The sequence below is a fragment of the Oncorhynchus keta genome, chromosome 7 (assembly GCF_023373465.1).
Source record: "Oncorhynchus keta strain PuntledgeMale-10-30-2019 chromosome 7, Oket_V2, whole genome shotgun sequence".
Lineage (NCBI taxonomy): Eukaryota > Metazoa > Chordata > Actinopteri > Salmoniformes > Salmonidae > Oncorhynchus > Oncorhynchus keta.
Genome location: NC_068427.1, coordinates 2,557,297 through 2,584,497, shown reverse-complemented (window position 1 = coordinate 2,584,497; position 27,201 = coordinate 2,557,297). Strand labels below are relative to the sequence as shown.

Here is a 27,201-nt window from a genome sequence, read left to right as displayed (position 1 = left end):
CCTGACTAGTCTCCCAGTCCCTGCCACTGAAAAATATCCCCACAGCATGATGCTGCCACCATCATGCTTCACCGTAACGATGGTGCCAGGTTTCCCCCAGACGTGACGCTTGGCATTCAGGCCAAAGAGTTCAATCTTGTTTTCATCAGACCAGAAAATCTTGTTTCTCATGGTCTGAGAGTCCTTACACTGCCATTTGGCAAACTACAAGTTGGCTGTCATGTGCCTTTTTACTGAGGAGTGGCGTCTGTCTGGCCACTTTACCATAAAGGCCTGATTGGTGGAGTGCTGGATAGATAGTTGTCCTTCAGGAAGGTTCTCCCATCTCCATAGAAGAATTCTGGAGCTCTGTCAGAGTGGCCATCGTGTTCTGAGTAATCAGCGAGAAGGACCAACTGATTGCTCAGTTTGGCCGGGTAGCCAGCTTTAGGAACATTCTTGGTAGTTCCAAACTTCTTCCATTTGAGAATGATGGAAGCCACTGTGTTCTTGAACCTTCAATGCTGCAGACATTTTTTGGTACCCTTTCCAGATCTGTCCCTCAACACAATCCTGTCTCAAGAGCTCTACAGACAATACCTTCAACCTCATGGCTTGGTTTTTGCTCTGAAATGCACTGTTAACTGTGGGACCTTATATAGATAAGTGTGTGCCTCTCCAAATCATGTCCAATCAATTAAATTTTCCACAGGTGGACTCCAATCAGGTTGTAGAAACATCACGGATGATCAATGGAAACAGAATGCACATGAGCTCAAATTTGAGTCTCATAGCAAAGGGAATGAATACTTATGTAAATAAGGTATCTGTTATTATTGTTAATACATTTGCAAAAATGTTTAAAATCCTGTTTTCGCTTTGTCATTATGGGGTATTGTGTGTAGGTTGATGAGGAATAAGGCTGTCACGTAACAAAATGTGGAAAAATTCAATGGCTCTGAATACTTTCCGAATGCACTGTATTTAGCAAATGTTATTGAGGGTGTAGAAAATGTTGTCATTGAATTAGCCATGTCAGCTAACAATTTTTAGCGACATAGCTGGCTAGACTAACTATCTAAACTTGTAAACTCAGCAAAAAAAGAAACGTCCCTTTTTCAGGACCCTGTCTCATCGATCATTCGTAAAAATTCAAATAACTTCACAGATCTTCATTGTATAGGGTTTAAACACTGTTTCCCATACTTGTTCAATGAACCATAAACAATTAATGAACATGCACCTGTGGAACGGTTGTTAAGAGACTAACAGTTTACAGACGGTAGGCAATAAAGGTCACAGTTATGAAAACTTAGGACACTAAAGAGGCCTTTCTACTGACTCTGAAAAACACCAAAAGAAAGGTCCCCGCTCATCTGCGTGAATGTGCCTTAACTTCTCTAGGGTAGGGGTCAGCATTCGGAATTTTGGATGAAAAGCATGCCCAAATTAAACTGCCAGCTACTCGGGCCCAGAAGATATGATATGCATATAACTGGTAGATTTAGATAGAAAACACTCTAAAGTTTCCAAAACTGTTACAATAGTGTCTGTGAGTATAACCGAAATGATTTGGCAGGCGAAAACCTGAGAAAAATCCATTCAGGAAGTAAGTTTATTTTTGGTTTTGTAGTTTTCTATTCAATGCCATTACAGTATCCATTGACTTAGGACTCAAATTGTAGTTCCTATGCCTTCCACTAGATGTCAACAGTCTTTAGAAATGGTTTCAGGCTTGTATTCTTATAAATGAGGGAGTAAGACCAGTCTGAATGAGTGGACCCTGCCGTGTCACAGAGCTTTTTCATGTGCAATCCCGAGAGAGTGCCTTTCTTGTTTAGCTTTTATATTGATTACGTTTTTGTCCGGATTAAATATTATCGATTATTTAGGCTGAAAACAACCTGAGGATTGAATATAAACATAATTTCATATGTTTCTATGAGCTTTACGGATACAATTTAGATTTTTTTGTCTGCCTGTTTTGACTGGGTTTGAGCCTGTGCATTACTGAAGAAAACTCAAACAAAACGGAGGTTTTTGGATATTAAGAGACTTTATCGAACAAAAGGAACATTTATTGAGTAAAAGAATGTCTTCTGAGTACAAGCATATGAAGATCATCAAAGGTAAGGGATTCATTTTATCTCTATTTCTGACTTGTGTAACTCTTCTACTTGGCTGGTTAATGTTTGTAATGATTTGTCTGCTGGGCTATGTTCTCAAATAATCGTAAGGTATGCTTTCGCTGTAAAGAATTTTTAAAAATCTGACACCGTGGTGGGATTCACAAGAAGTTAATCTTTTAACCTATGTAAAATATGTTTTGTTTTCTGAATTTTTATAATGAGCATTTCTGTATTTGAATTTGGCACTCTGCAATCTCACTGGATGTTGGCCAGGTGGGATGCATACCCTAGGTTAAGCATGCTGCAAGGAGGCATGAGGAATGCAGATGTGGCCAGGGCAATAAATTGCAATATCCGTACTGTGAGACGCCTAAGACAGCGCTACAGGGATACAGAACAGACAGCTGATTGTCCTTGCAGTGGCAGACCATGTGTAAATAACACCTGCACAGGTATCGGTACATCACATCTGCGGGACAGGTACAGGATGGCCACAACAACTGTCAGAGTTACACCAGGAACGCACAATCCCTCCATCAGTGATCAGACTGTCCACAATAGGCTGAGAGAGGCTGGACTGAGTGATTGTAGGCCTGTTGTAAGGCAGGTCCTCACCAGACAGGACTGGCAAAAAGGGCTCTTCACTGATGAGTGATGGGGTGATGGTCGGATTTGCATTTATCGTTGAAGGAATGAGCATTACGTTGAGGCCTGTACCCTGGAGCGGGATCGATTTGGAGGTGGAGAGTCCGTCATGGTCTGGGGCGGTGTGTCAGCATCATCGGACTGAGCTTGCAGTCATTGCCTTCAATCTCAACGCTGTGCATTACAGGGAAGACATCCTCCTCCCTCACGTGGTACCCTTCCTGCAGGCTCATCCTGACATGACCCTCCAGCATGACAATGCCACCAGTCATACCACTCGTTCTATGTGTGATTTTCTGCAAGACAGGAATGTCAGTGTTCTGCCATGGCCAGTGGAAAGCCCGGATCTCAATCCCATTGAGCACGTCTGTGACCTGCTGGATCGGAGAACGAGGGCTAGGGCCATTCTCCCCAGAAATGTCCGGGAACTTACAGGTGCCTTGGTGGAAGAGTGGGGTAACATCTCTTAGCAAGAACAGGCAAATCTGGTGCAGTCCATGAGGAGGAGATGCACTGCAGTACTTAATGCAGCTGGTGTCCACACCAGATACTGACTGTGACTTTTGATTTTGATCCACCCCTTTGTTCAGGGACACATTATTACATTTCTGTTGGTCACATGTCTGTGGAACTTTTTCAGTTTATGTCTCAGGGGTTGAATCTTGTTATGTTAATACAAATATTTACACATGTTAAGTTTGCTGAAAATAAACGCAGTTGACAGTGAGAGGACGTTTATTTTTTTGCTGAGTTTAATAATAATGGCTGAATACTGACCGGGCACGCATGGCACGTTCCCAGGAGCCCTGACCTCCAAGGGGCCCGCATTGATTTTGATAGTCATTCTCATTCAGATATCATCTTAGCATTGGCATAAGTCATTGCAAAATGTGCAGAATAGCAGGAAATTAGCTGTAAAATTGCAAAATCTTTCTATGCACCATGGCAAAATTTGAAGAATTGCAGGACATTAACACTGAAATGAATTGTCTCTACACCATCAGGAGGAAATCCACAAAAATGTTTTGCTGCGGATGGTGAAGGACCACCCAACCAAATCTCGCTTAGGGCCCTCAAAAGGCTAGAGCCGGCCCTGCTAAGAATCTCCATTGAAAATGCTTTTTAGGCTTGGACTAATCTGTGTCCGGGAAAGCGCCCCTTAAATGTCTGACATTGACAACTCAAATGACATTTTCACGGTATATAAAGTGAGGTCCAAAACTATTTGGACAGTGACATATTGTTGTTTTTTGGCTCTGTACTCCAGCACTTTGGATTTTAAATTATATAATGACTATGAAGTCAAAGTGCAGACTGTCAGCCCTAAATGAATTTTGAGCGTTTGTTTAAGACAGGTCCAGCGAGTTTAGGAGCTATCCCCCCAAACATGTTGGGTCAGAAAATATAGAACATATAATTTGAAAGCTAGAGCATTTGTTTTTTGGGAAATCAAAATCAAATCTTACTGCTGGCAACATCATTAGAATCATGCCCTCCCCCATAAAGGCCATCAATAATGCGCAATGGTCATATTGGGCCAAAATACCAGCAACAGTGTGTGAAAACCTTGTGAACACTTACAAAAAACGTTTGACCTCTGTCATTGCCAACAAAAGGTATATAACAAAGTATTGAGATAAACTTCTGTTATTGACCAAATACTTATTTTCCACCATAATTTGCAAATAAATTCATTAAAATTCCTACAATGTGATTTTCTGGATTTTTTTTCTCATTTTGTCTGTCATAGTTGAAGTGTACCTATGATGAAAATTACAGGCCTCTCATCTTTTTAAGTGGAAGAACTTGCACAATTGGTGGCTGACTAAATACTTTTTTGCCCCACTGTGTGTAATCATGTAGTAACCAAAAAAGTTTTAAACAGATCAACATATATTTTATATTCGAGATTCTTCAAAGTAGCCACCTATTGCCTTGACAGCTTTGCACAGTCTTTGCATTCTCTCAACCAGCTTCACCTGGAACGCTTTTCCAACAGTCTTGAATGAGTTCCCACATATACTGAGCACTTATTGGCTGCTTATCCTTCAATCTGCGGTCCAACTCATCCCAAACCATCTCAATTGGGTTGAGTTTAGGTGATTGTGGAGGCCAGCTCATCTGATGCAGCACTCCATCACTCTAATTCTTGTTCAAATAGCCCTTACACAGCCTGGAGGTCTGTTGGGTCATTGTCCTGTTGAAAAACAAATGATAGTTCCCCAAACCAGGTGGGATTGCATATCGCTACAGAATGCTGTGGTAGCCATGCTGGTTAAGTGTGCCTTGAATTCTAAATAAATCACAGACGGTGTCACCAGCAAAGCACCCCCACACCTCTTCCTCCATGCTTCATGGTGGGAACCACACATGCAGACATCATCCGTTCACCTACTCGGTGTCTCTCAAAGACACGTCGGTTGGAACCAAAAATCTCATCAGACCGTGTTTCTTGGCCCAAGCAAGTCTCTTCTTTGTATTGGTGTCCTTTGTTTCTTTGCAGCGATTCAAATCAAATGTTATTTGTCACATGCGTCGAATACAGTGAAATGCTTACTTAAAATAACAATAGCGAGACTATATACAGTGGCTACCGGTACAGAGTCAATGTGCGGGGGCACCGGTTAGTCCAGGATCCATGAGACTCCTAAAGGTCTTACTCACATTGGCTACAGGGAGCGTTATCACACAGTCGTCCGGAACAGCTGATGCACTCATGCATGTTTAAGTGTTACTTGCCTCGCCGTGAGCATAGAAATAATTGAGCTATTTCGTTCATCTGGTAAACTCGTGTCACTGGGCAGCTGGCGGCTGTGCTTCCCTTTGTAGTCTGTGATAGTTTGTAAGCCCTGTCACATCCGCCAAGCATCGGAGCCGGTGTGGTACGATTTGATCTTAGTCCTGTATTGACGCTTTACTTGATGGTTCATCAGAGGGCATTGCCGGATTTCTTGTAATCTTCCAGGTTAGAGTCTCGCTCCTTGTATGCAGAAGCTCTACACGTTAGCTCATTGCGGATGTTGCCTGTAATCCATTGTTTCTGGTTAGGCTATGTACGTACAGTCATTATGGGGACAACATCATCGATGCACTTATTGATGAAGCCAGTGACTGATGTGGTGTATTCCTCAATGCTGTCGGAAGAGCCCTGAACATATTCCAGTCTTTGCTAACAAAACAGTCCTGTATCTTAGCATCTGCTTCATCTGACCAATGTTTGACCGAGTCACTGGTTCTTCATGCTTTAGTTTTTGCTTGTAAGCAGGAATCAGGAGGATAGAATTATGGTCAGATTTGCCAAATGGAGGGAGAGCTTTGTATGCATCTCTGTGTGTGGAGTAAAGGTGGTCTAGAGTTTTTATTTTTACCTCTGGTTGCACATTTAACATGCTGGTAGAGATTAGGTAAAATGGATTTAAGTTCCCCTCCATTAAAATCTCTGGCCACTAGGAGCGCCGCCTCTGGATGAGCGTTTTCCTGTTTGCTTATGGCCGTATACTGCTCATTGAGTGCGTTCTTAGTGCCAGAAACGGTTTGTGGTGGTATATAGACAGCTACGAAGAATATAGATGAAAACTCTCTAGGTAGATAGTGTGGTCTACAGCTTATCATGAGATACTCTACCTCAGGTGAGCAAAACCTTGAGACTTCCTTAGATATCGTGCACCAGCTGTTGTTTACAAATATACAGAGACCGCCACCCCCTGTCTTACCAGAGGCTGCTGTTCTATCCTGCCGATACAGTGACTAACCCTCCAGCTGTATGTTATTCATGTCGTCGTTCAGCCACAACTTGGTAAAATATAAAATATTACTGTTTTTAATGTCCCGTTGGTAAGATATACGTGCTTGTAGTTTGTCTACTTTATTATCCTGCGATTGTACGTTGACCAATAGTACCGATGGTAAAGGCAGATTAACCACTCGTCGCCGGATCCTTACAAGGCACCCCGATCTCCTTCCGCGATATCTCTGTCTCTTTCTCCTGCTAATGATGGGGATGAGGGCCTTGTCTGGTGTCTGGAGTAAATCCCTCTCGTCTGACTCATTAAATAAACATTATTTGTCCAGTTCAAGGTGAATAATCACCGTTCTGATGTCCAGAAGCTCTTTTCAGTCATAAGAGATGGTATCAGCAACATTATGTACAAAATAAAGTTACAAACAATGTGAGAAAAACAAACTAAATAGCACGGTTGATCAAGAGCCCATAAAACAACAGCCATCCCCCTCCGGGCACCATCTTTCGACCATGAAGGCCTGATTCACGCAGTCTCCCCTGAACAGTTGCTGTTGAGATGTGTCTGTTACTTGAACTCTGTGAAGCATTTCTTTGGGCTGCTATTTCTGAGGCAGGTAACACGACTGAACTTATCCTCTGCAGCAAAGGTAACTCCGGGTCTTCCTTTCCTGTGGTGGTCCTTATGAGAGCCAGTTTCATCATAGCGCTTGTTACATATTACATAGCGCTTGTTACATATTGACTGGCCTTCATGTCTTAAAGTAATGATGGCCTGTCATTTCTCTGCTTATTTGAGCTGTTCTTGCCATAATATGGATTTGGTATTTTACCAAATAGGGCTGGCTATCTTCTGTACACCACCCCTATGTTGTCACCACACAATTGAATCGCTCAACCACATTAAGAAAGAAAGAAATTCCACAAATGAACGTTTAACAAGGCACACTTGTTAATTGAAATGCATTCCAGGTGACTACCTCATCAAGCTGGTTGACAGAAGGACAAGAGTATGCAAAGCTGACATCAAGGCATATTGTAACTACGTTGAAGAATCTCAAATATGAAGTAGATTTGGATTTAACACTATAAAGAAAAACCTTTGTGTGACGTAGAAGTCCGTCACTGGCCGCGGGCAGCATTTGGTTCTTTAACGCACACACATATTCATCACTCCTCCCTGCGCCATTATAAGATAAGTTAACAATGTGGGTCGACACACAAATTAACTTCTGTCTTGGTGCATGCATTTCACACTTGTCAATGTTCATATTTGAGAGATACAATAATTATTATACTTATCAATGTTGTGGATGAGCGCATTGTTTGTTTGTTCTGTTCCTCTCTCTCCTTCTCTGTAGCTTCCGGGTATGCTGGAAAAGGACCCGAACTAAGGGAATTGGGTTGGCTTTATAGTGCCTGTCCCAAATGGCTCATTAATGCATATGGGCATATTGAAAGATATTGTCAGTAGTGATGTAATGTTGTAAATGTTATGTTGTGATATTGTTTAAAACCGTGTTGCAATGTATATCCTTTAGTATGTTTAGTTCATGGAAAATGTAGGTTTGTATTGTTAATTGATTAATTAATTAGGGTTAATTGTTCTGAGGGGAGGGGCTAGCCCTACAAAAGGAGCCTCCCTTTCAGTCATAGAAGGGTTATTTTGGATTGAGCTGTGGATGGGGCAGCATTGTTTTTAAGCTGTCCCATAAGGTAGACGTTGATGGCAGTACTGTTGTTTTTTGTTCCGGAATTCACTTGTAAATAAACACCTTTGCACAGAAGAACTTTTGCGGTTCCGCCATCTTTTTATTTTGATAGAGGTTAGGTTATCCAGTTTAGCCTTCTGGCCTACTCTACGTGACACTTTGAATCAGTAGGTGTGTCCAAAGTTCTCACCTGTCTGTGTTTTTTTCCTTGAAGCTCTGATTGCTAGGGTCATTTTAAGATGCCACTTTGGCACAGTGACTCACTACCCAAACCAGACGTAACTGGTTTCAAGTGGCCAAGAGACGCCATGTGATCTCCTACTTCTTACTAGTGGACAAACTGGGAATCAGACAGGGGATATATTTACATCAATAAATAGGTAGAAACCTCCTCATATGTGACACTGTATAAAAGTAGAGACCAGCTCAAATCGGTCTTATGTGAGAAAAGCAACAATCCCTGTTTTTATTTATAGTCACCCCAGTGTGAGTTTTTTTTCAACATTGTGTGTGTTCCGCCTCATTCATTCACATAAAAGTAGTCATTTTTACTTTTGCGGACCACTTAATGTTTTTGACATTTCTGACCCAGACAAAATTCCCCAAATACTTCCCAAATGTTTGTGCAGTTCAAGTCTGCAGACATTTGCTCATCTCCCGTCCTGCACACACGTGTTCACATTTTCTATCTGTTGCCTGCATCGCAATCATAGTTGTTTTTGTTACCAATAATAACTTTGGAAATGTGTGTGTTTCTATCAAAGTAAGTGCCTTATTACGTTATAATAGTTTCTGCATGTTGTTTCTACTGTCACATGTTTTTGTGTATATTGTGTAAATATATTCCTTATAACCGCGGACAAACGAGGTAACGTTACTCATTTCATAACCTTTATGGTGTTATACTCAATGTTTAGCTAGCTAGCTACATTCTTCTATTAGCTCTGGAAAAGTATTAGAAGTATTAGCATGTGTTGCATTTTGAAGCTACCCATGCCTTATGACTCCCAAGTGGCACAGTGTCTCAGTGCTAGAGGTGTCACTACAGACACCCATGTTCAAATCCAGACTGCGTTTCTATCAAAGTAAGTGCCTTACTATGTTATAATAGTTTCTGTGTGTCATGTTATACTGTTTCTACTGTAGCTCACTGTGTGTATGGAGCATAATATATTTGTGTATATTCCTTACAACCGCGGACACGCAAGGTAACGTTACTCATTTCATAACCTTTATGGTGTTATATTCAATCGTGCTTATGTAGCTACAATCTTATATTAGCCCTGTAAAAGAATGCTAATTGCGTCAGAAGTATTGGCTTGTTGTATTTTGAAGCTACCCTGGAGAACTTGAAAAATATCTTCTTGTACCACTTGGTTGTTTTCTGAGTGGATTCCACAAAGCTGTTTATCATGTCCGCCTTATCCACTGCCCCCATTTTGAGGTTATAGTCAAGAACGCAGTCTGGTCTGATTTCTCTTTCTCTCCTCAGGTGGTCCACCTTCCCTGTGGCCGAAATGGTTGCTGTATGTATAGTGGAGAGGACATGGATGTCTCGTTTGTCGTGCCACTTTACTGCCAGCTGTTGACATTTCTTATTTTGTTTAACGGGTCATTTAGGATGGCAGTAGCGTTGTTGATGAAATGCAGTCATCGCAGCAGAACTAGGAAGCAGACTTGGGAAAAGAGGGTGGAAAAGAAGGGAGTTGCAAACATAGGATCTGTGCTCCAGCATTCTCTTAGGGAGTTGTTCTTTACTATCCCCATGAGAAGGACTGTCACCAGGAAGGTATACATTTCACTAATTGTGGTTGTCCTGCCCACTCCTGGCTCTCTCTTCTCCTGTAGCTCCAAGGCATAGCGATTGGTCTCTGCTATTTCTCCTACCAGCACCTCTGTCAGAAACAACTTGAAGCACTGCCTCAGATGGAAATGGCAAGGGGCGTTGCACTCAGACTGGGACTCATCAAAGCAAACAGCAGGGCCAGGGGGGTGAAATGGCTGGCAGCCTTCCGGCTACCACAGAAGTCCAGTACTTCATCCACTGTCGGTCAGAATTTTTTTATATCTCCAGAATTTCTTCATTTGTGAGTTGTCTCCTTTTGAAAGACATTGCTAATGCTACAGCTTAGCTCACTAGCTACATACATAAACAACAACAGTGAATGGCTCAGAGTGAGAGGTTTTTTATTTTTTATTTTTTATTTCACCTTTATTTAACCAGGTAGGCTAGTTGAGAACAAGTTCTCATTTGCAACTGCGACCTGGCCAAGATAAAGCATAGCAGTGTGAACAGACAACACAGAGTTACACATGGAGTAAACAATTAACAAGTCAATAATACAGTAGAAAAAAGGAGAGTCTATATACATTGTGTGCAAAAGGCATGAGGAGGTAGGCGAATAATTACAATTTTGCAGATTAACACTGGAGTGATAAATGATCAGATGGTCATGTACAGGTAGAGATATTGGTGTGCAAAAGAGCAGAAAATAAAATAAATAAAAACAGTATGGGGATGAGGTAGGTAAAAATGGGTGGGCTATTTACCGATAGACTATGTACAGCGGCAGCGATCGGTTAGCTGCTCAGATAGCAGATGTTTCAGAGATTTTTGCAATTCGTTCCAGTCACAGGCAGCAGAGAACTGGAACGAAAGGCGGCCAAATGAGGTGTTGGCTTTAGGGATGATCAGTGAGATACACCTGCTGGAGCGCGTGTTACGGGTGGGTGTTGCCATCGTGACCAGTGAACTTTACCTAGCATGGACTTGTAGATGACCTGGAGCCAGTGGGTCTGGCGACGAATATGTAGCGAGGGCCAGCCGACTAGAGCATACAGGTCGCAGTGGTGGGTGGAATAAGGTGCTTTAGTGACAAAATGGATGGCACTGTGATAAACGGCATCCAGTTTGCTGAGTAGAGTGTTGGAAGCAATTTTGTAGATGACATCGCCGAAGTCGAGGATCGGTAGGATAGTCAGTTTTACTAGGGTAAGTTTGGCGGCGTGAGTGAAGGAGGCTTTGTTGCGGAATAGAAAGCAGACTCTTGATTTGATTTTCGATTGGAGATGTTTGATATGAGTCTGGAAGGAGAGTTTACAGTCTAGCCAGACACCTAGGTACTTATAGATGTCCACATATTCAAGGTCGGAACCATCCAGGGTGGTGATGCTGGTCAGGCGTGCGGGTGCAGGCAGCGAACGTTTGAAAAGCATGCATTTGGTTTTACTAGCGTTTAAGAGCAGTTGGAGGCCACGGAAGGAGTGTTGTATGGCATTGAAGCTCGTTTGGAGGTTAGATAGCACAAGGACGGGCCGTGTCCAAGGATGGGCCGGAAGTATATAGAATGGTGTCATTGTTATATCTGCGTCACCTGCGTGAACCCTGTGGCACGCCCATAGAGACTGCCAGAGGCCCGGACAGCATGCCCTCCGATTTGACACACTGAACTCTGTCTGCAAAGTAATTGGTGAACCAGGCAAGGCAGTCATCCGTAAAACCGAGGCTACTGAGTCTGCCGATAAGAATATGGTGATTGACAGAGTCGAAAGCCTTGGCAAGGTCGATGAAGACGGCTGCACAGTACTGTATTTTATCAATGGCGGTTATGATATCGTTTAGTACCTTGAGCGTGGCTGAGGTGCACCCGTGACCGGCTCGGAAACCAGATTGCACAGCGGAGAAGGTACGGTGGGATTCGAGATGGTCAGTGAACTGTTTGTTGACTTGGCTTTCGAAGACCTTAGATAGGCAGGGCAGGATGGATATAGGTCTGTAACAGTTTGGGTCCAGGGTGTCTCCCCCTTTGAAGAGGGGGGTGACTGCGGCAGCTTTCAATCCTTGGGGATCTCAGACGATATGAAAGAGAGGTTGAACAGGCTGGTAATAGGGGTTGCGACAATGGCGGCGGATAGTTTCAGAAATCGAGGGTCCATATTGTCAAGCCCAGCTGATTTGTACGGGTCCAGGTTTTGCAGCTCTTTCAGAACATCTGCTATCTGGATTTGGGTAAAGGAGAACCTGGAGAGGCTTGGGCGAGTAGCTGCGGGGGGGCGGAGCTGTTGGCCGAGGTTGGAGTAGCCAGGCGGAAGGCATGGCCAGCCATTGAGAAATGCTTGTTGAAGTTTTCAATAATCATGGGTTCCGGATCCGAAGTAAATATAAGTACTTTAGAAAAAAAAGCAGATCCGCCCTACATTGGGTGAGGCGGGTTGCAGGAGAGTATTTCGAAGTTGAGGTTTAGCAAAATGTTTTAAAAGATATGCAAAGAAAAATATGTAAAAAAAATGATATATACAAGGGACACGACAAGATGTCCGACTGCTACGCCATCTTGGATTGTTTAGGTTACGTGATTGACTGCCTGCACGCGCCATTTGTATCAATAAATCACTATCAGAAAATGTTTTGTGTGGTATTATTGATATATTTACTATTTTATTCACATTTTTCAATTACCGGTGATCTGTCGACCCAAAGATGCTATAACAAAATGAGGTGAGTAAGGGTTCACAAACTTCTTCCATCATTCTTAAATGGAAGAAGTTTGGAACCACCAAGACTCTTCCTAGAGGGAGGTATACCAAGAACCCGATGGTCACTCTGACAGAGCTCCATAGTTCCTCTGTGGAGGACAACCAACTCTGCAGTTCTCCACCAATCAGACCTCTATGGTAGGTTGACCCGAAGGAAGCCACTCCTCAGTAAAAGGCACATGACAGCCCGCTGGGAATTTAGGCATCTAAAGACTCTCAGACCATAAAAAACAAGATTCTCATGTCTGATGAAACCAAGATTGAACTCTTTGGCATGAATGCCAAGCGTCACATCTGGAGGAAACCTGGCACCATCACGATGGTGAAGCATGATGGTGGCACCATCATAATGTGGGGATGTTTTTCAGCGGCCGAGACTCAGAGACTAGTCAGGATCGAGGGAGAGATGAACGGACCAAAGTACAGAAAGATCCTTGATGAAAACCTGCTCCAGAGAACTCAGGTCCTCAACCTGGGGCGATGGTTCACCTTCCAACAGGACAACGACCTTAAGCACACAGCCAAGACAATGCAGGAGTCACTTAGAGACAAGTCTCTGAACGTCCTTGAGTGGCCTCGCCAGAGCCCAGAATAGAAGCCGATCTAACATCTCTGGAGAGACCTGAAAATAGCTATGCAGTGATGCTCCCCATCCAACCTGACAGCGCTTGAAAGGATCTGCAGAGAAGAATGGGTAAGACTCCCCAAATACAGGTGTGCCAAGCTTGTTGTGTCATACCCAAAAAAGACTCAAGGCTGTAATCGCTGCCCAAGGTGCTTCAATAAAGTCGTTAGTAATGGGACTGAATACTTGAATAGATTTTTCAGTTTTTCTTGATTTATAAATTAGCACAATGGGATTGTCATTATGTCATTATGGGACATTGTGTGTAGATTTAGGGGGAAAAAACGATTTAATCCATTTTAGAATAAGGCTGTAACGTTACAAAATGTAGAAAAAAACAATGGGTCTGAATACTTTCCGAACGCACATGTCTTTCATGTCAAACCTCGACTTTCAAATCTCTTATCCCTCAACGTTTGACAACTGTAATATTCACATTATTTCTGAGCCTTTATCAGAATGCCACAGTTCAAAGCATGTGTTTGTAGGACTTGTAGATTTGAAATCAAAATGTACTTTGAGGGTACTATACAATATTATGTGTTTAGAACATTTCACTAGAGGGTGTCAGAGTTCAATAGGTTAGTAGTCAAAAGTGTTATATTTGGTCCCATATTCCTACATCAAGCTTGTAACTCTACAAACTTGGAAGCATTTACAGTTTGTTTTGGTTGTGTTTCAGATTATTTTGTGCCCAATGTAAATTAAATGGTAAATAATATTGAGTAATTTTAGTCACTTTTATTGTAAATAAGAATAGAATATGTTATGAATGAATCCTAATTAATGAGTGAGGAAGTTAGAGGCATAAATACAGAGTTGTAAGACTCAAGTCACATGACTTTGACTCGAGTCACAAATGTGATGAGTTGAGATTCAATTTATTTTATTTTCTATTAACTTGAGACTTAATTTGGAGCATCAAGACTCGACTAACTTGAGACTGATCACTTGAATTTACCTGGCCAGGTTTTGTACCGTTTTGTCACAAATTTTGTGGCACAAAGTCAACGTAGCATCGCCATTGCAAAAAATCTTGCAAAATATTGGCCCATGGATTGAACCCGAAACCTTTCACTTTACCTAAGTCGGGTGGGCTAGCGAAAAGATTGCTGATTTCGTCAAATTGTAGGGAGATAGGATTGCCATAATAAATAAATATGCGGTTCCAAAAAGTTTTGGTGATCAAGAATATTAACTGTTTGCAAGCTCACCAACGAAGGGGTATCAAGCAACAATTACTAGCATACGCCTACTGGTCTTTTGGTATCTCAAAATTTACAGAAATGTATCATTTTATTTTTTATTTACTTGAAGTATTAAGCGTGCATTTGGAATTTGTTGTTACAATGAATTATTACTGTGGTGAAGAAGCACCACAGACTTTCTCCAAACTCCCACTGTCACTCCTGCTCCCTCCCTCCAGTGCTCGATGTTGCAGGTCTACTAACCACCGGTCCTGACAACCCACATTGCGCACACCTGCTCCCCATCGTTAAGCAAACCTGGACTTCACCAGTCTGATTACTCTCCCGTCATATAGCCTTCAGTTGTAATGGATTTCCTCCTCTTCGTCTGAAGAGGAGAGGCGAGAAGGATCGGAGGATCAATAAGCGGCGTGGTAAGTGTCCATGGTTCTTTTAATAAGAAATACTAAACATGAACACGACAATACAAAAACAATAAACGTGGAACGAACAAAACCCAAAACAGTACCGTGTGGTGAAAAACACAGACACGGAAACAAACACCCACAAAACAAACAGTGAAACCCAGGCTACCTAAGTATGATTCTCAATCAGAGACAACTATTGACACCTGCCTCTGATTGAGAACCATACTAGGCCGAAACATAGAAATCCCCAAATCATAGAAAAACAAACATAGTCTGCCCACCCCAACTCACGCCCTGACCATACTAGATAATGACAAAAACAACAGAAATAAAGGTCAGAACGTGACATCAGTAAGCCTCAGTCATCAGGCAGTATTGATTTCTCTCACGTTCAGTATGCTTCTCTTGTTTGTTATTTTGTATTGTTTCATTATTAAAATCACCTTCTGCCTGACTCCCTGCGAATGTGTTACGCTAGTCAGTGGAAAGCGTGTTGTTCTCTTGTTGAAATGTTTGCTGTTGCTTTCACATGTTTAAATGCATACAGTATGTGGTAAAATCTACATTTCATTATTGCAACATTTAGACGTTTCTGTTTGGTTGATACAGTACATTTTCAATGACCATTTCTGAGTGGGCGCGGTGTTATTGTGCACATGAACATTCTCAAGACTCAAGTTCTGATTATTTAATTCAAAGCATGGTTTCCATTGTTCATAATTCCCAGGTTATGTCAGAGTTGCCTGTCTCCTATGTTTCGGTCATTCTGGTTGTACATAATGAGCTTTTTTTTAGGGGGGCAGCGGGGAGCCTAGTGGTTAGCGCGTTTGGTAAAAATCTGTCATTCTGCCCCTGAACAAGGCAGTTAACCCACTGTTCCTAGGCCGTCAATGTAAATCATAATTTGTTCTTAACTTGCCTAGTTATTTAACTTGCCTAGTTAAATAAAGGTTAAATAAAAAAATACTTTCATTATTTGCCAATGGGCCAACTGCTTATGGGCGCTTTCCCCTGCCCAGGTGTTGCTGACGCATGCCACAGCTTACAACGCCTGAAATGGTATTTTACATATCAGCTAACCACCTATGTTATAGCAATCGGTCAGTCAATGACACAGTTGATGACATGGCTTGCAACCATTGGTTGATGCATGCAAAGTCTGAGCAGGGGAACACAACCTTTATGTATGCTATCTGATTAAGGTCCTGTTAGACAGATTTGATTTGGTTTCTCAAGAGGAGGCTGTGCCATCTTCCCATTTACCTGTGTCCATTCGGATAGGAAAGGGTTTTAAACCTGATACAAGCTATTTATTTCGGGCTATTGCACGTAGCTCCCTTCAGTAACCACGAGCACAACCGTTCCTTGATTTTAACTGGCGGCTTTATTCTGTAGTTTTAGTCAGAATTATCACCTTCCGTGAGAACTATAAAGTAAATGAAAAATACAGTTAAGCACACTCTTACAACCGTATCTTACCAGTGACTTATTAGCTTGGTATAACTCTGAAGTGCTTACATACATAACAGTTTAACCGGCGTTATAACGGGTTCAAGATTAAACACATGAATAAAGGAAAAATACCTCATTGGCTGCTTATTACAGAAGGGAGGAAATCAAACTTCACACTTATTATTCCTGGCATGAATTCACACTTCATCCTGACATACACTCTTCAACCTTTATGAACTACACCCGACGACATGAAAACTTAGCTAACGCAGCGCAGGATTGCCTTCCCTCCAAAAGTGTGTTGCTACAATAAGGATCCCCGATACAACAGTATTAGCTACGTAGTTCCGCTTGTATTATCATTTCCCCCGCACAGCGGACACGTAAACAATTCAAACAAAAGACAACGACATAACCTGTAAGTCTAACTGTCAGTTACATGTATATTTGGTAAATCTACTGGTATATTTTGTATTATATGGCTCTTTCACCATTGGATCACCAAGACCTGTAAATATATCTACACTCTGAGCACGTCAACCTGCCTTGCATTCTGCTGATTTCATGCATGGTTTCTAAATGGTTCACCCGATATGGATGAAAATATGCTCAAATTATAGCTGACAGTCTGCACTTTAACCTTGTAGTCGGTGTATCATTTCAAATCCAAAGTGCTGGAGTACAGAGTCAAACCAACGAAAAAAGTGTCACTGTCCAAATACTTTCGGACCTCAGTGTAAATTGACCCTTACCTCGCTCACTGTGCTCTGTACTGTGGCAGCGGCCATCGCCACCTTTCCTTCCAGCTCAAACAGCTCTGTGGTGGTGGTGGGACGGTAGCGGGGCAGAGAACTGCCCTCACGGAGGCTCCTGGAATGTCCTGTTGAAAAATAGGCCTACAGAGAAAGATTGGGACGTTAAATGAACGATGTAAAATTAATATAACCTTAGGCTACACTAAAATCCACTTTAACAGGCCTTGCTATGCTACTTTTAAGGCCTTGCTATGTTCACCACCTAATTGTACTGGAATTAGTTGTTCGTAATTGCTATCTTTTAACATGCATTATGTACACAATTCTGCCAATGATGAACCAATCTGCATCTATGCAACATGTTCTGGTACATCTGCACATCTATAGAGGACATTAACGGCCTAAACTTCTTGTTTTTAATAGTTGTGTACATATAAAGTATCATGTTTTTAATTGTGAGAGTTGCTCTTTTTCCTTCTCAGTGCTCATACATTTTTTATCACATAACACGTTGGTTGAGCGCCTTTTACTACTCTCTACATCAAAATCAAATAAAGAAATGTTTGGTCGCGTACACAGTTTAGCAGATGTTATAGCGGGTGCAGCAAAATTGTTATCTTACTAGCTCCTAACAATGCAGTAAAATGTCAAACAAGTACACAAATAATTTTAAAAAACAATGACAAGAAATAAAAAAATGTCAGAACGAATCTAATTAACAACCCAAATTGCATGAACAGTAATCAAATGCAATCTATGCTTATATACACTGTATGAATTTACACAAGATATGCTAAGAATATGTACAGCAGTACATATCAAAATAAATAAATATACAGTGTGTGTATAAACAGTGTAACTAAAATGCAATGTACGGCAGTAGAAATATTAGAATGAGCTGTCGATACAAAGTATAAAACCCCGAGGCAAAATGGATAGAATTTCAGGGAATTAGCGTCTGGACCACCCCGTTCAATACAACGTTAGAATGGGCATGGTGTCAAAGTCAGTGGATAGATCTAGGAGGATGAGAACAGAGGAGGCAATCAGCTTTGCGGTGTGGGCCTCTGTAAGCCTCTTTGACACAGAACAGCAGTCCCTGTTGAATGACCCATCTTGACTGGTTAGGGTCAAGAAGAGAGAAAGACAGTAGTTCTGAAAGATAGCAAGAGAGTTGGTCAGAGAAAGCACACAAGTGTTTTAGAAATAAGAACATACTGGTCTGTAGTTTTTGACATCAGGGGAGTCAAGTGTTAGTTTCTTGAGGAGGGGAACAACTTGGGCCATTTTGAAGTCAGAGGGCATGCAGCCAGTGGTCAGGGGTGAGTTGATGAGGGAAGAGAGGAATGAGAGAAGGTCTCCAGATATGGTCTGGAGGAGGGGATGGGGTCGAGCGGGAAGTTGTCGGGCAGCCGGACAACACTAGTTGCAGAACTTAATCTGGAGCGAGAGGTGAGAAAGAGGTCAGGGTAGGCGTAGGGTAGTTCTGTGTGAGTGGGACCAGTGGACTCAATAGGCTGAGTGAATGAGGAGCGGATGTCATCAACCTTCTTTTCAAAGTGGTTGACAAATTCATCCTCAGAGTGGGAGGAGGGAGGGAGCGGAGGATTAAGGAGGGAGAAGTGGAAAATAGTTTCCTAGGTTTAGAGGCAGAAGCTTGACATTTTGAGTGATATAAAGTGGCTTTAGCATCAGATACAGAGGAAGAGAAGGGAGTAAAAGGATGATAGGTCCTCCAGGAAGTTTAGTTTTCCTCCATTTTCACTCAGCTGCCCACGGCCCTGTTATGTACGCTCGCAATGACTCACACAGCCACAGAGCAGGAGGGGAGGGCCGGTCCGGGAGGAAAGGGGATAGTGCGAGACATAGGATGCAGAAAGGGAAGAGAGTAGTGTTGAAGAGTTGAATCAGGAGAAAGGAGGGGAGAGGATTTAGCAGAAGGGAGAGATGACAGGATAGAAGAGGAGAGAGTAGTCAGAGAGAGATAGCGAAGATTGAGACGGCACAAGACCATTTAGGTAGGGGCTGAGTGGCTAGGGTTGGAGGAGACAGAAAAGGAAACAAAATAGTGATCAGAGACCAGATCAGCCTCTAGTAAAGATGAAGTCAAGCATATTGCCTGCCTTGTGAGTGGACTGGGAAAGTGTGAGGTCAAAAGAGGAGGGGAAAGAAAGAGTTGGAAAGAAATTAATCAAAGGCAGACGTCGGGAGGTTGAAGTTTCCCAGTACAAAGAGCTGTAAGCCATCGACAGGAAATGAGCTTATCAAGGTGTCAAGCTCATTGAGGAACTCTTAAGAGCACCTGGCAGGCAATAGATAACAACAATGTTCATCTTGAGTGGACAATTGACAGTGACAGTATGGAATTCAAATGAGCAGATGACAGGTAAGATATTGAGACAGTGGTGTGGAGCTTCCTCGAACCACTCCGCAGAACATCTCGGCAGAACCGTCTTAGTTTTGGGACAAGACTGCCACTGACATGACTGCCGCCTACAGCTGCCACTAAGAAAACATGGGACACTAATTGATAATTGCCTTACAGAGGTAAAGAGCACACCTCCCACTAATTACTGATTGCCTAGGAGAGGAGAAACCACTCCCCCTCCAATACAGCCACTGATTAAAAAACAACCACAGTCGCAAATTGTCCTTCCACTTAATCCTGATTGATGTGTCAACAATCATCTGCAAGTTATGAGCAGTCCACACAGCAAGTACTGGAAAGACACAGCACTTAAAGTAGATGGCCCTAGTTAGCAAATAGACAAAGACAACAACAGATAAGTAAAATGTTTGTCTAAATAATTCCTGGAGATATTAGGAGTCCTCTAGCTACACGAGGACTACCACTATAGTCATTCTATCACTGTTGTATCGTTAGCAAACTTGATGATTGAGTTGGAGACGTGGGTGGCTACGCAGTCATGGGGGAACAGGGAGTACAGGAGGGGACTGAGCACGCACCCCTGTGGGGCCCCTGTGTTGAGGATCAGCGTGGCAGAGTTGTTGTTGCCTACCATCATCCCCTGAGGTCAAAATCAAATCAAATCAAATGTATTTATATAGCCCTTCGTACATCAGCTGATATCTCAAAGTGCTGTACAGAAACCCAGCCTAAAACCCCAAACAGCAAGCAATGCAGGTGTAGAAGCAGGTGGTATAGGGCAGTATGCAGTGCAATGGCAATTGCGTCGTCCGTGAATCTGTGGAGGCGGTATGCGAATTGTAGTGGGGTCTAGGGTGTCGGGTAAGGTGGAGGTAATATGATCCTTAACTAGCATCTCAACACACTTAATTTTATTTAACCTTTATTTCACTAGGCAAGTCAGTTAAGAACAAATTCTTATTTTCATTGACGGCCTAGGAACAGTGGGTTAACTGCTTTGTTCAGGGGCAGAACAACAGATTTTTTTTTCACCTTGATGACAGAAGTGAGTGCTACGGACCGATAGTCATTTATTTAAGTTACCTTCACTTTCTTGGGTACAGGAACAATGGTGGACATTTTTAAGTAATGGGGGCAACAGACTTAGATTTGGAGAGATTGAATATGTCCGTTAACACTCCAGCCAACTAGTCTGCAGATGCTCTGAGGATGTGGCTTGTGATGCCGTCTGGGCCGGCAGCCTTGAGTGGGTTAACGCTTAAATGTCTTTCTCACGTTGGCCACAGAGATCCGGCACACACGGTCCTCGTGAACGGAGGGGCCCACACTGGCGGTTCGTTGTTGTTTTCCTCAAAGCGGGCAAAGAAGGTGTTTAGCTTGTCCGGTAGACAGGATTTGGTGTCCGCAACATGGCTGGCTTTCCCTTTATAATCTTTGTCTGGAGTCCCTGCCACATGCGTCTCATGTCTGAGCCATTGAATTGCGACTCCTCTTTGTCTCTGTACTGTCGTTTTGCTTCTGATTGCCTTATGGAAGTCATAGCTGGTCTGTTTGTACATGTCCGTGTCCTACCTGTAGCAACTGATTATTTTCCTATTCACTTACTGGCTAAGAGAAACTGCGCTATTAGACTTGCTCACCAAAGGCTACAGGTGGATAAGACAAATTCTAAGATATGAAAGACACTTCATTCATCCTGAAAAATGTATCTATCCAGCATAGTGTGTCACACATACAGTACAGTACACGTCTTGTGCTTTTGCGGTTTTAGAGTCAAAATCATCTTGGCTAGATGTACTGTATGTCCTTCTTTTCATTAAGTTGCTATTCATACATTACTTTAGCCATTGAATCAAACCCAGGTGACGCGTTTCTAAAAAGGTGCTGATGAGAAAGAAAGAGCTCTATTAGGGTAACGCTTGACCTTTGAACTTCTGTTCTGTTTTTAAGGTAACACATGCTTTAGAAGTTCAGTAATGAGCATCTTCAATATCTGAGCACAAAATGTCCACCATTCTGGCTTCACATTTTGAATGAATAGTGGCTGCCCTAAAACATTGAATGGTTTTAACTTCAGGTGTTGCATGGTTTTTGATTTTGATGGCTTCACATCTTAATGTTTGTTCACCCATGAGCCTTTACAACTTAACGAATAGATACATTGTGTGTGCACACAAATACCTGTTCCAAAAAGTTGGTGTTTTGTGTCATTGGGTGTTAAATGACATGTTTGAATAAACACCTACATTGAATTTCTGCTAGTAAGTTTATATATCCATAACACAACGCAGGTGTGACGCGTTTGCTACAATAGGCATGTTAGTTTACAATATATGTGTGCGCATGTTTGTAATGTGTGCATATGAGTATTAGTGCTGAACTTTTTGTAAACTTACATGCAAATCTTCCATTGACTCAAATATCTCAGGTCAGGTTTCAGTGCATTGGAGGTGTGTAATAGGATGAAATTGAGGTGGTTCGGTGAAATAATATGATGAGTAACTTTGCTTGAGACCTAAAGATTTGCGTTAGCTCCCTGAGCTATTGCCTTAGCTTTAGCTCGACGGGCTAACAATCTTGTGGCCCAAAGATGACTGAGGGCAAACCCAGTCGGTCACCCTTGCGTTTCTCTACCTGTACTTCAGAGGGCTCCTGCAGTTCATCGATGGGTGGGCTGATCATGATGCCCGGTCTGGAGGAGGGTCTGGAGAGGGACCCGGATGGGCTCACGTCCCCCCTAAGGCGCCTCCCCCACCCTGGGCTCTCCTTGGGGGATGGGGGCCTCTTGGGTTCATCCTCCTCCGAGGACAGACCCTTGTCACTGATGTTGCCCGTCAGCTGGTCCAGCTTCTGCCTCAGCTGCAGTTCCTCCAGGTCCACCTCCTCCCACTGGGGCAGGGGAGAAGTACAAGACTGGCCCTAGGAAAACACAGAATGGGGAGAAATGAGTCATCACTTATAAATATGGTTATTTTGTTTGTTTAATTTCATTACACAATGGCATAATGTTTATTATGTTATGGACAAAAAAAGCATTATTGTCCCCCACAATGAGGGGATGAGGGGACAGAGGATCCGAGGACCTGTCTCCGTCTATTAGTACGTTCGTCACACGTGCTATCTCAGACAGCACTGACCAATTTTGACGGCACTTGGGTGAATGATGCGTCTGAACATAGAGATCCGGCATTTATAAAATTACACTGATTGGCCAGATGATGGCGCTATAACAAGTGATTGAAAATGCTAACTTTGAAAGGTCAGGCCTCTCACCCCGTTTGACCTAAAGTCGTGAAATTCGGTATGTAGGTCCCTCTCCTGCCACAACAGCTTCAATGAGCCTTTGAATTTAATTTATTTGGGGATAGATTTTGGGATAAATTCTTGGCATAGATTGCACAAGTGGACCTAAACCATGCCAGGAAAATGCACCCCACACCATAACATATACTTTGTATAACTCATTTACTCAAGTGATTTTATTTTATTTTGGTAGTTACTGGTATGTCTAGTCGGAAAGGCAGCAGTTTGGGCCAAATATACAGCTTGTTGCGCTGTGGCCATAGAAGGCTTTTGGAACCTCTTACTCCCGCAATGTGACTGTTAAACTCATGGGTACACTAGCAATGGCTGCAAGTCCTGACTTGAATGCGAACTGTCATCTATGGATTATATTTCTATGTTTTTTTACCTTTAGTTTTTTCCCCCCTCAAAACAAAGTCCCTGGGCGCTGCATCATTCGTGGGGCACGACATGGTTACTGTTGCCTTGTTTGAAGTTGCGTTACTTGCTATACCAGTCAAAAACGCATCTATATATTTTTGTTTCGAGTTGAGCATGGCAAATAATTCAATAATAATAGAAAAAGAAGCAGAGACACAAAAGTAATTAAATGTAATCCAGTCTGACAGAGCAATGGACTACACAAACTTACTGTATGAACCCCCTTTATTAATACAATAAAATCCTGCTTTTAAAGGTGAAGACACTATTACCATAACACTAGTACAAACTAAAAGTCTTAAATAAATCATAGCAAATATTTTTGACTTTTCTTTTGTCAAGGACATTTGAATTTATCAGAGGGTTGCTGAACAGATAGACTACTGTAATAACTACATAAACATAGGCCTACTGCAGATTTATTATTTTACAAACAATTCTTGACAGATGTTTATAGGGATGAATAATATTGTATAGTTGTGTAACCAGAAGCCAACATTTTTCAAACGTCCAAATGTTTTCTTGACTTTGTACGGGAGATGCTTTACAGATGCTTTGCAGATCCTGCTTTCACAAAAATGTTTACTGAACGATAATTAATGTAATAGCGAATTAGCCACAAAAAGGCAAAGCATGATTCGTTTTGGAAGCAAAAAAGAATGAGCAATCAAGCTCAAAACCTGCCTTGTTTATAGTGAAGTGTTTTGAATTTAACTTAATACACATTTTCAAAGGTCTGCTGGTTTTCCCCTGGCAACTGACGGCTTGGACACGAGGTCTCGGAAGTGTCGATGCAAAAATGATCTCAGACTTGCGTGACAAACCATTAATCATGAGATTTTACTGTATATGGCTCCTCTTCTCTCATTAACAAAGGTTTAGAGTGAACCTGCTTTCAGGTATAACATTCATGAGACAAAAGAGCTTTTGAGCATACCAATAAGTGAAAAACATAGAGCTTTAGAACCGACTGGTGTAGAGCACGGTCCCAAAAATTGTTCTTTGTACAGTCTCTAGGGGTAAGGCCCTTTACCTGGTCATAGGGGGATGTCACTTTCTGTTCCAGGCGGTTCAGTAGTTTCTCAATGACCGACATGCGTCTGTTCAGCTCAGTTATCTGCAGCAGAGAGACACACACACAGAGACAAGGAAAGGGAGGAAAGGAGAGACAGGAAGACAAAATACCCATTGTGACTGTATGGTATGTGCTGTAGTGTAAAAACCTGCACTGTGTATAAAATTAAAGCACAAGCTTCAGCCATGGGTTTTCAGCAATCGCTCCTGTAAATTGGACAGTGCAGTTATATTAACAAGAATTTAAGCATTCAGCCGATATAAGACATTCCAAACATGCTGAGCTTGAGCTTAATGTACCAATCAAGTTGTGAACAAGGGAACAGAGACTTTTGTCTCAAATACCAGTAATCTTGAATCTATGATACTAGAACATAGAACACCCCTTGACGTATTCCACATTTTGTTGTGTTACAGTCTGATTTAAAAATGGATTACATTTAGATTTTGTGTCACTGGCCTACACACAATACCCCATAATGTCAAAGTAGAATTATGTTGTTTGAAATTTGTACAAATGAATAGAAATTGAAAAACTGAAATGTCTTGAGTCAATAATTATTCAACCCCTTTTGTACAGCAAGCCTAAATAAGTTCAGGAATAAAAATGTGATTTACAAATCACATAATGAGTTGCATTGCCTCACTCTGTGGGCAATAATTAATGTTCAACATCATTTTTTAATGACTACCTCATCTCTGTACCCCACACATAGAATTATATGTTAGGTCCCTCAGTCAAGCAGTGAATTTCATTCACAGATTCAACCACAAAGACCAGGGACGTTTTCCAATGGCTCGCAAAGAAGGGCACCTTTTGAGAGAATGCCAAGAGTGTGCAAAGCTGTCATAGAAGCAAAGAGTGGCTACTTTGAATCAATATAAATATAAAATATATTTGGATTTTAACAGTTGTTTTGTGTTATTTCATAGTTTTGATGTCTTCACTATTATTATACAATGTAGAAAATAGTAAATAACTTTGACTGGTACTGTGTACGTATATATATATGTATATATAAAGCATACATTGAATATCCCTTTGAGCATGGTGAAGTTATTAATTACACTTTGGATCCAGTCACTAAAAAGACACAGCTGTTCTTCCTTACTCAGTTGTCGGCGAGGAAGGAAAACACTCAGGGATTTCACAATGAGGCCAAAGGTGGCTTTAAAACAGTTACAGAGTTGAATGGCTGTGATTGGAGAAAACTGGAGGATGGATCAACAACAGTGTAGTTACTCCACAATACTAACCTAAATGACAGAGTCAAAGCACATACAGAATAAAACAATTCAAAAATATGCATCCTCTTTGCAACAAGGCACTAAAGAAAAACTGCAAAATATTAGGCAAAGAAATTAACTTGATGCCCTGAGTCCAAAGCATTGTTTTTTTGGGCAAATCCAACATAACACATCAGAGTACCACTTTACATATTTTCAAGCATGGTGGTGGCTGCATCATGTTATGGGTATTCTTGTCATCAGCAAGGGAGTTTTTTGTTGTTGATAAAAATAAATGGAATAGAGCTAAGCACAGGCAAAACCCTACAGAAAAAGCTGGTTCAGTCTGCTTTCCAACAGACACAGGGAGACAAAAATCACCTTTCAGCAGGACAATAAGCTAAAAACACAAGCTCCAATATACACTGTAGTTGCTTACCAAGATGACATTGAATGTTCCTTAGAGGCCTAGTTAAATTTTTTACTTAAAATCAGCTTGAAAATCTATGGCAAGATTTGAAAATGGCTGTCTAGCAATGATCAACAACCAATTTGACAGAGCTTGAATAATGTTTTTAAGAATAATGTGCTACTATTATACAATCCAGGTGTGCAAAGCTCTTAAAGACTTACCCAGAAAGACTCACAACTGTAAATCACTGCCAAAGGTGATTCGAACCTTTACTGACTCAGGGGTGTGAATACTTATGTAAATTTGATATTTCTGTATTTCATTTTCAATAAATTAGCAAACATTTCGAAAACCTGTTTCCCTTTGTCATTATGGGGTATTGTGTGTAGAAGGGTGAGAAAAAAATATAAAACATTTAATTCAAGCAGTAAAACAACAAAATGTGGGATTAATCTAGGGGTATGAATACGTTCTGAAGGCACTGTATCTGAAGCAGTGGGTTCCCACCCAAACCAATAAGTTCTGAAAAACACTTCCACAATTATTGAGAGGTCCAATTTTAATGAATGGGTGCTATTTTGATCCACAATGCTATCTGCATTTTACGTATACTGAACAAAAATATAAAAGCAACATGCAACAATTTCAAAGATTTTACTGTTCATATAAGGAAAATCCATCTGTAATAAAGCCCACAAAAGGGCTTTATTACAGATGGAAATACTCCTGACAAAGTTGGGAGCACAGAATAATTCATAATGTCATTGTATGCTGCAGAGTTAAGATTTCCCTTCACTGGAATTAAGGGGTCTAGCCCGAACCATGAAAGGCAGCCCCAGATCATTATACCTCCTCCACCAAACTTTACAGTTGGCACTATGCATTCGGGCAGGTAGCGTTCTCCTGGCATCCGCCAAACCCAGATTCATCCGTCGGACTGCCAGATATAAAGCATGAGTCATCACTCCAGAGAATCGCTCCAGAGTCCATGGTGGCGATCTTTACACCACTCCAGCCGACACTTGGCATTGCGTATGTTAGACTTGTGGGCGTTGCTTGGCCATGGAAGCCCATTTCATGAAGCCCCCGACAAAAAGTTATTGTGCTGAAGTTGCTTCCAGAGGCAGTTTGGAACTCGGTAGTGAGTGTTGCAACGGAGGACAGATGATTTTTATGTGCTTACGTGCTT

The 27,201-nt window shown here is 41.8% G+C and overlaps 1 protein-coding gene across 3 annotated transcripts in view; it reads right to left on the bottom strand.

The window, feature by feature from the left end:
* LOC118385869 (melanophilin-like) overlaps window positions 1–27,201 on the bottom strand; it is a 110,588-nt gene that overhangs the window by 7,063 nt on the left and 76,324 nt on the right. For all 3 annotated transcript variants that reach the window (XM_035773052.1, XM_035773053.1, XM_035773054.1), the window contains 3 exons: window positions 24,333–24,416; window positions 22,211–22,495; window positions 17,185–17,328 (listed from right to left, as the gene is read on the bottom strand). In XM_035773052.1, coding sequence (XP_035628945.1) covers window positions 17,185–17,328; window positions 22,211–22,495; window positions 24,333–24,416 — 513 coding nt within the window. The remainder of the gene's footprint in view (window positions 1–17,184; window positions 17,329–22,210; window positions 22,496–24,332; window positions 24,417–27,201) is intronic.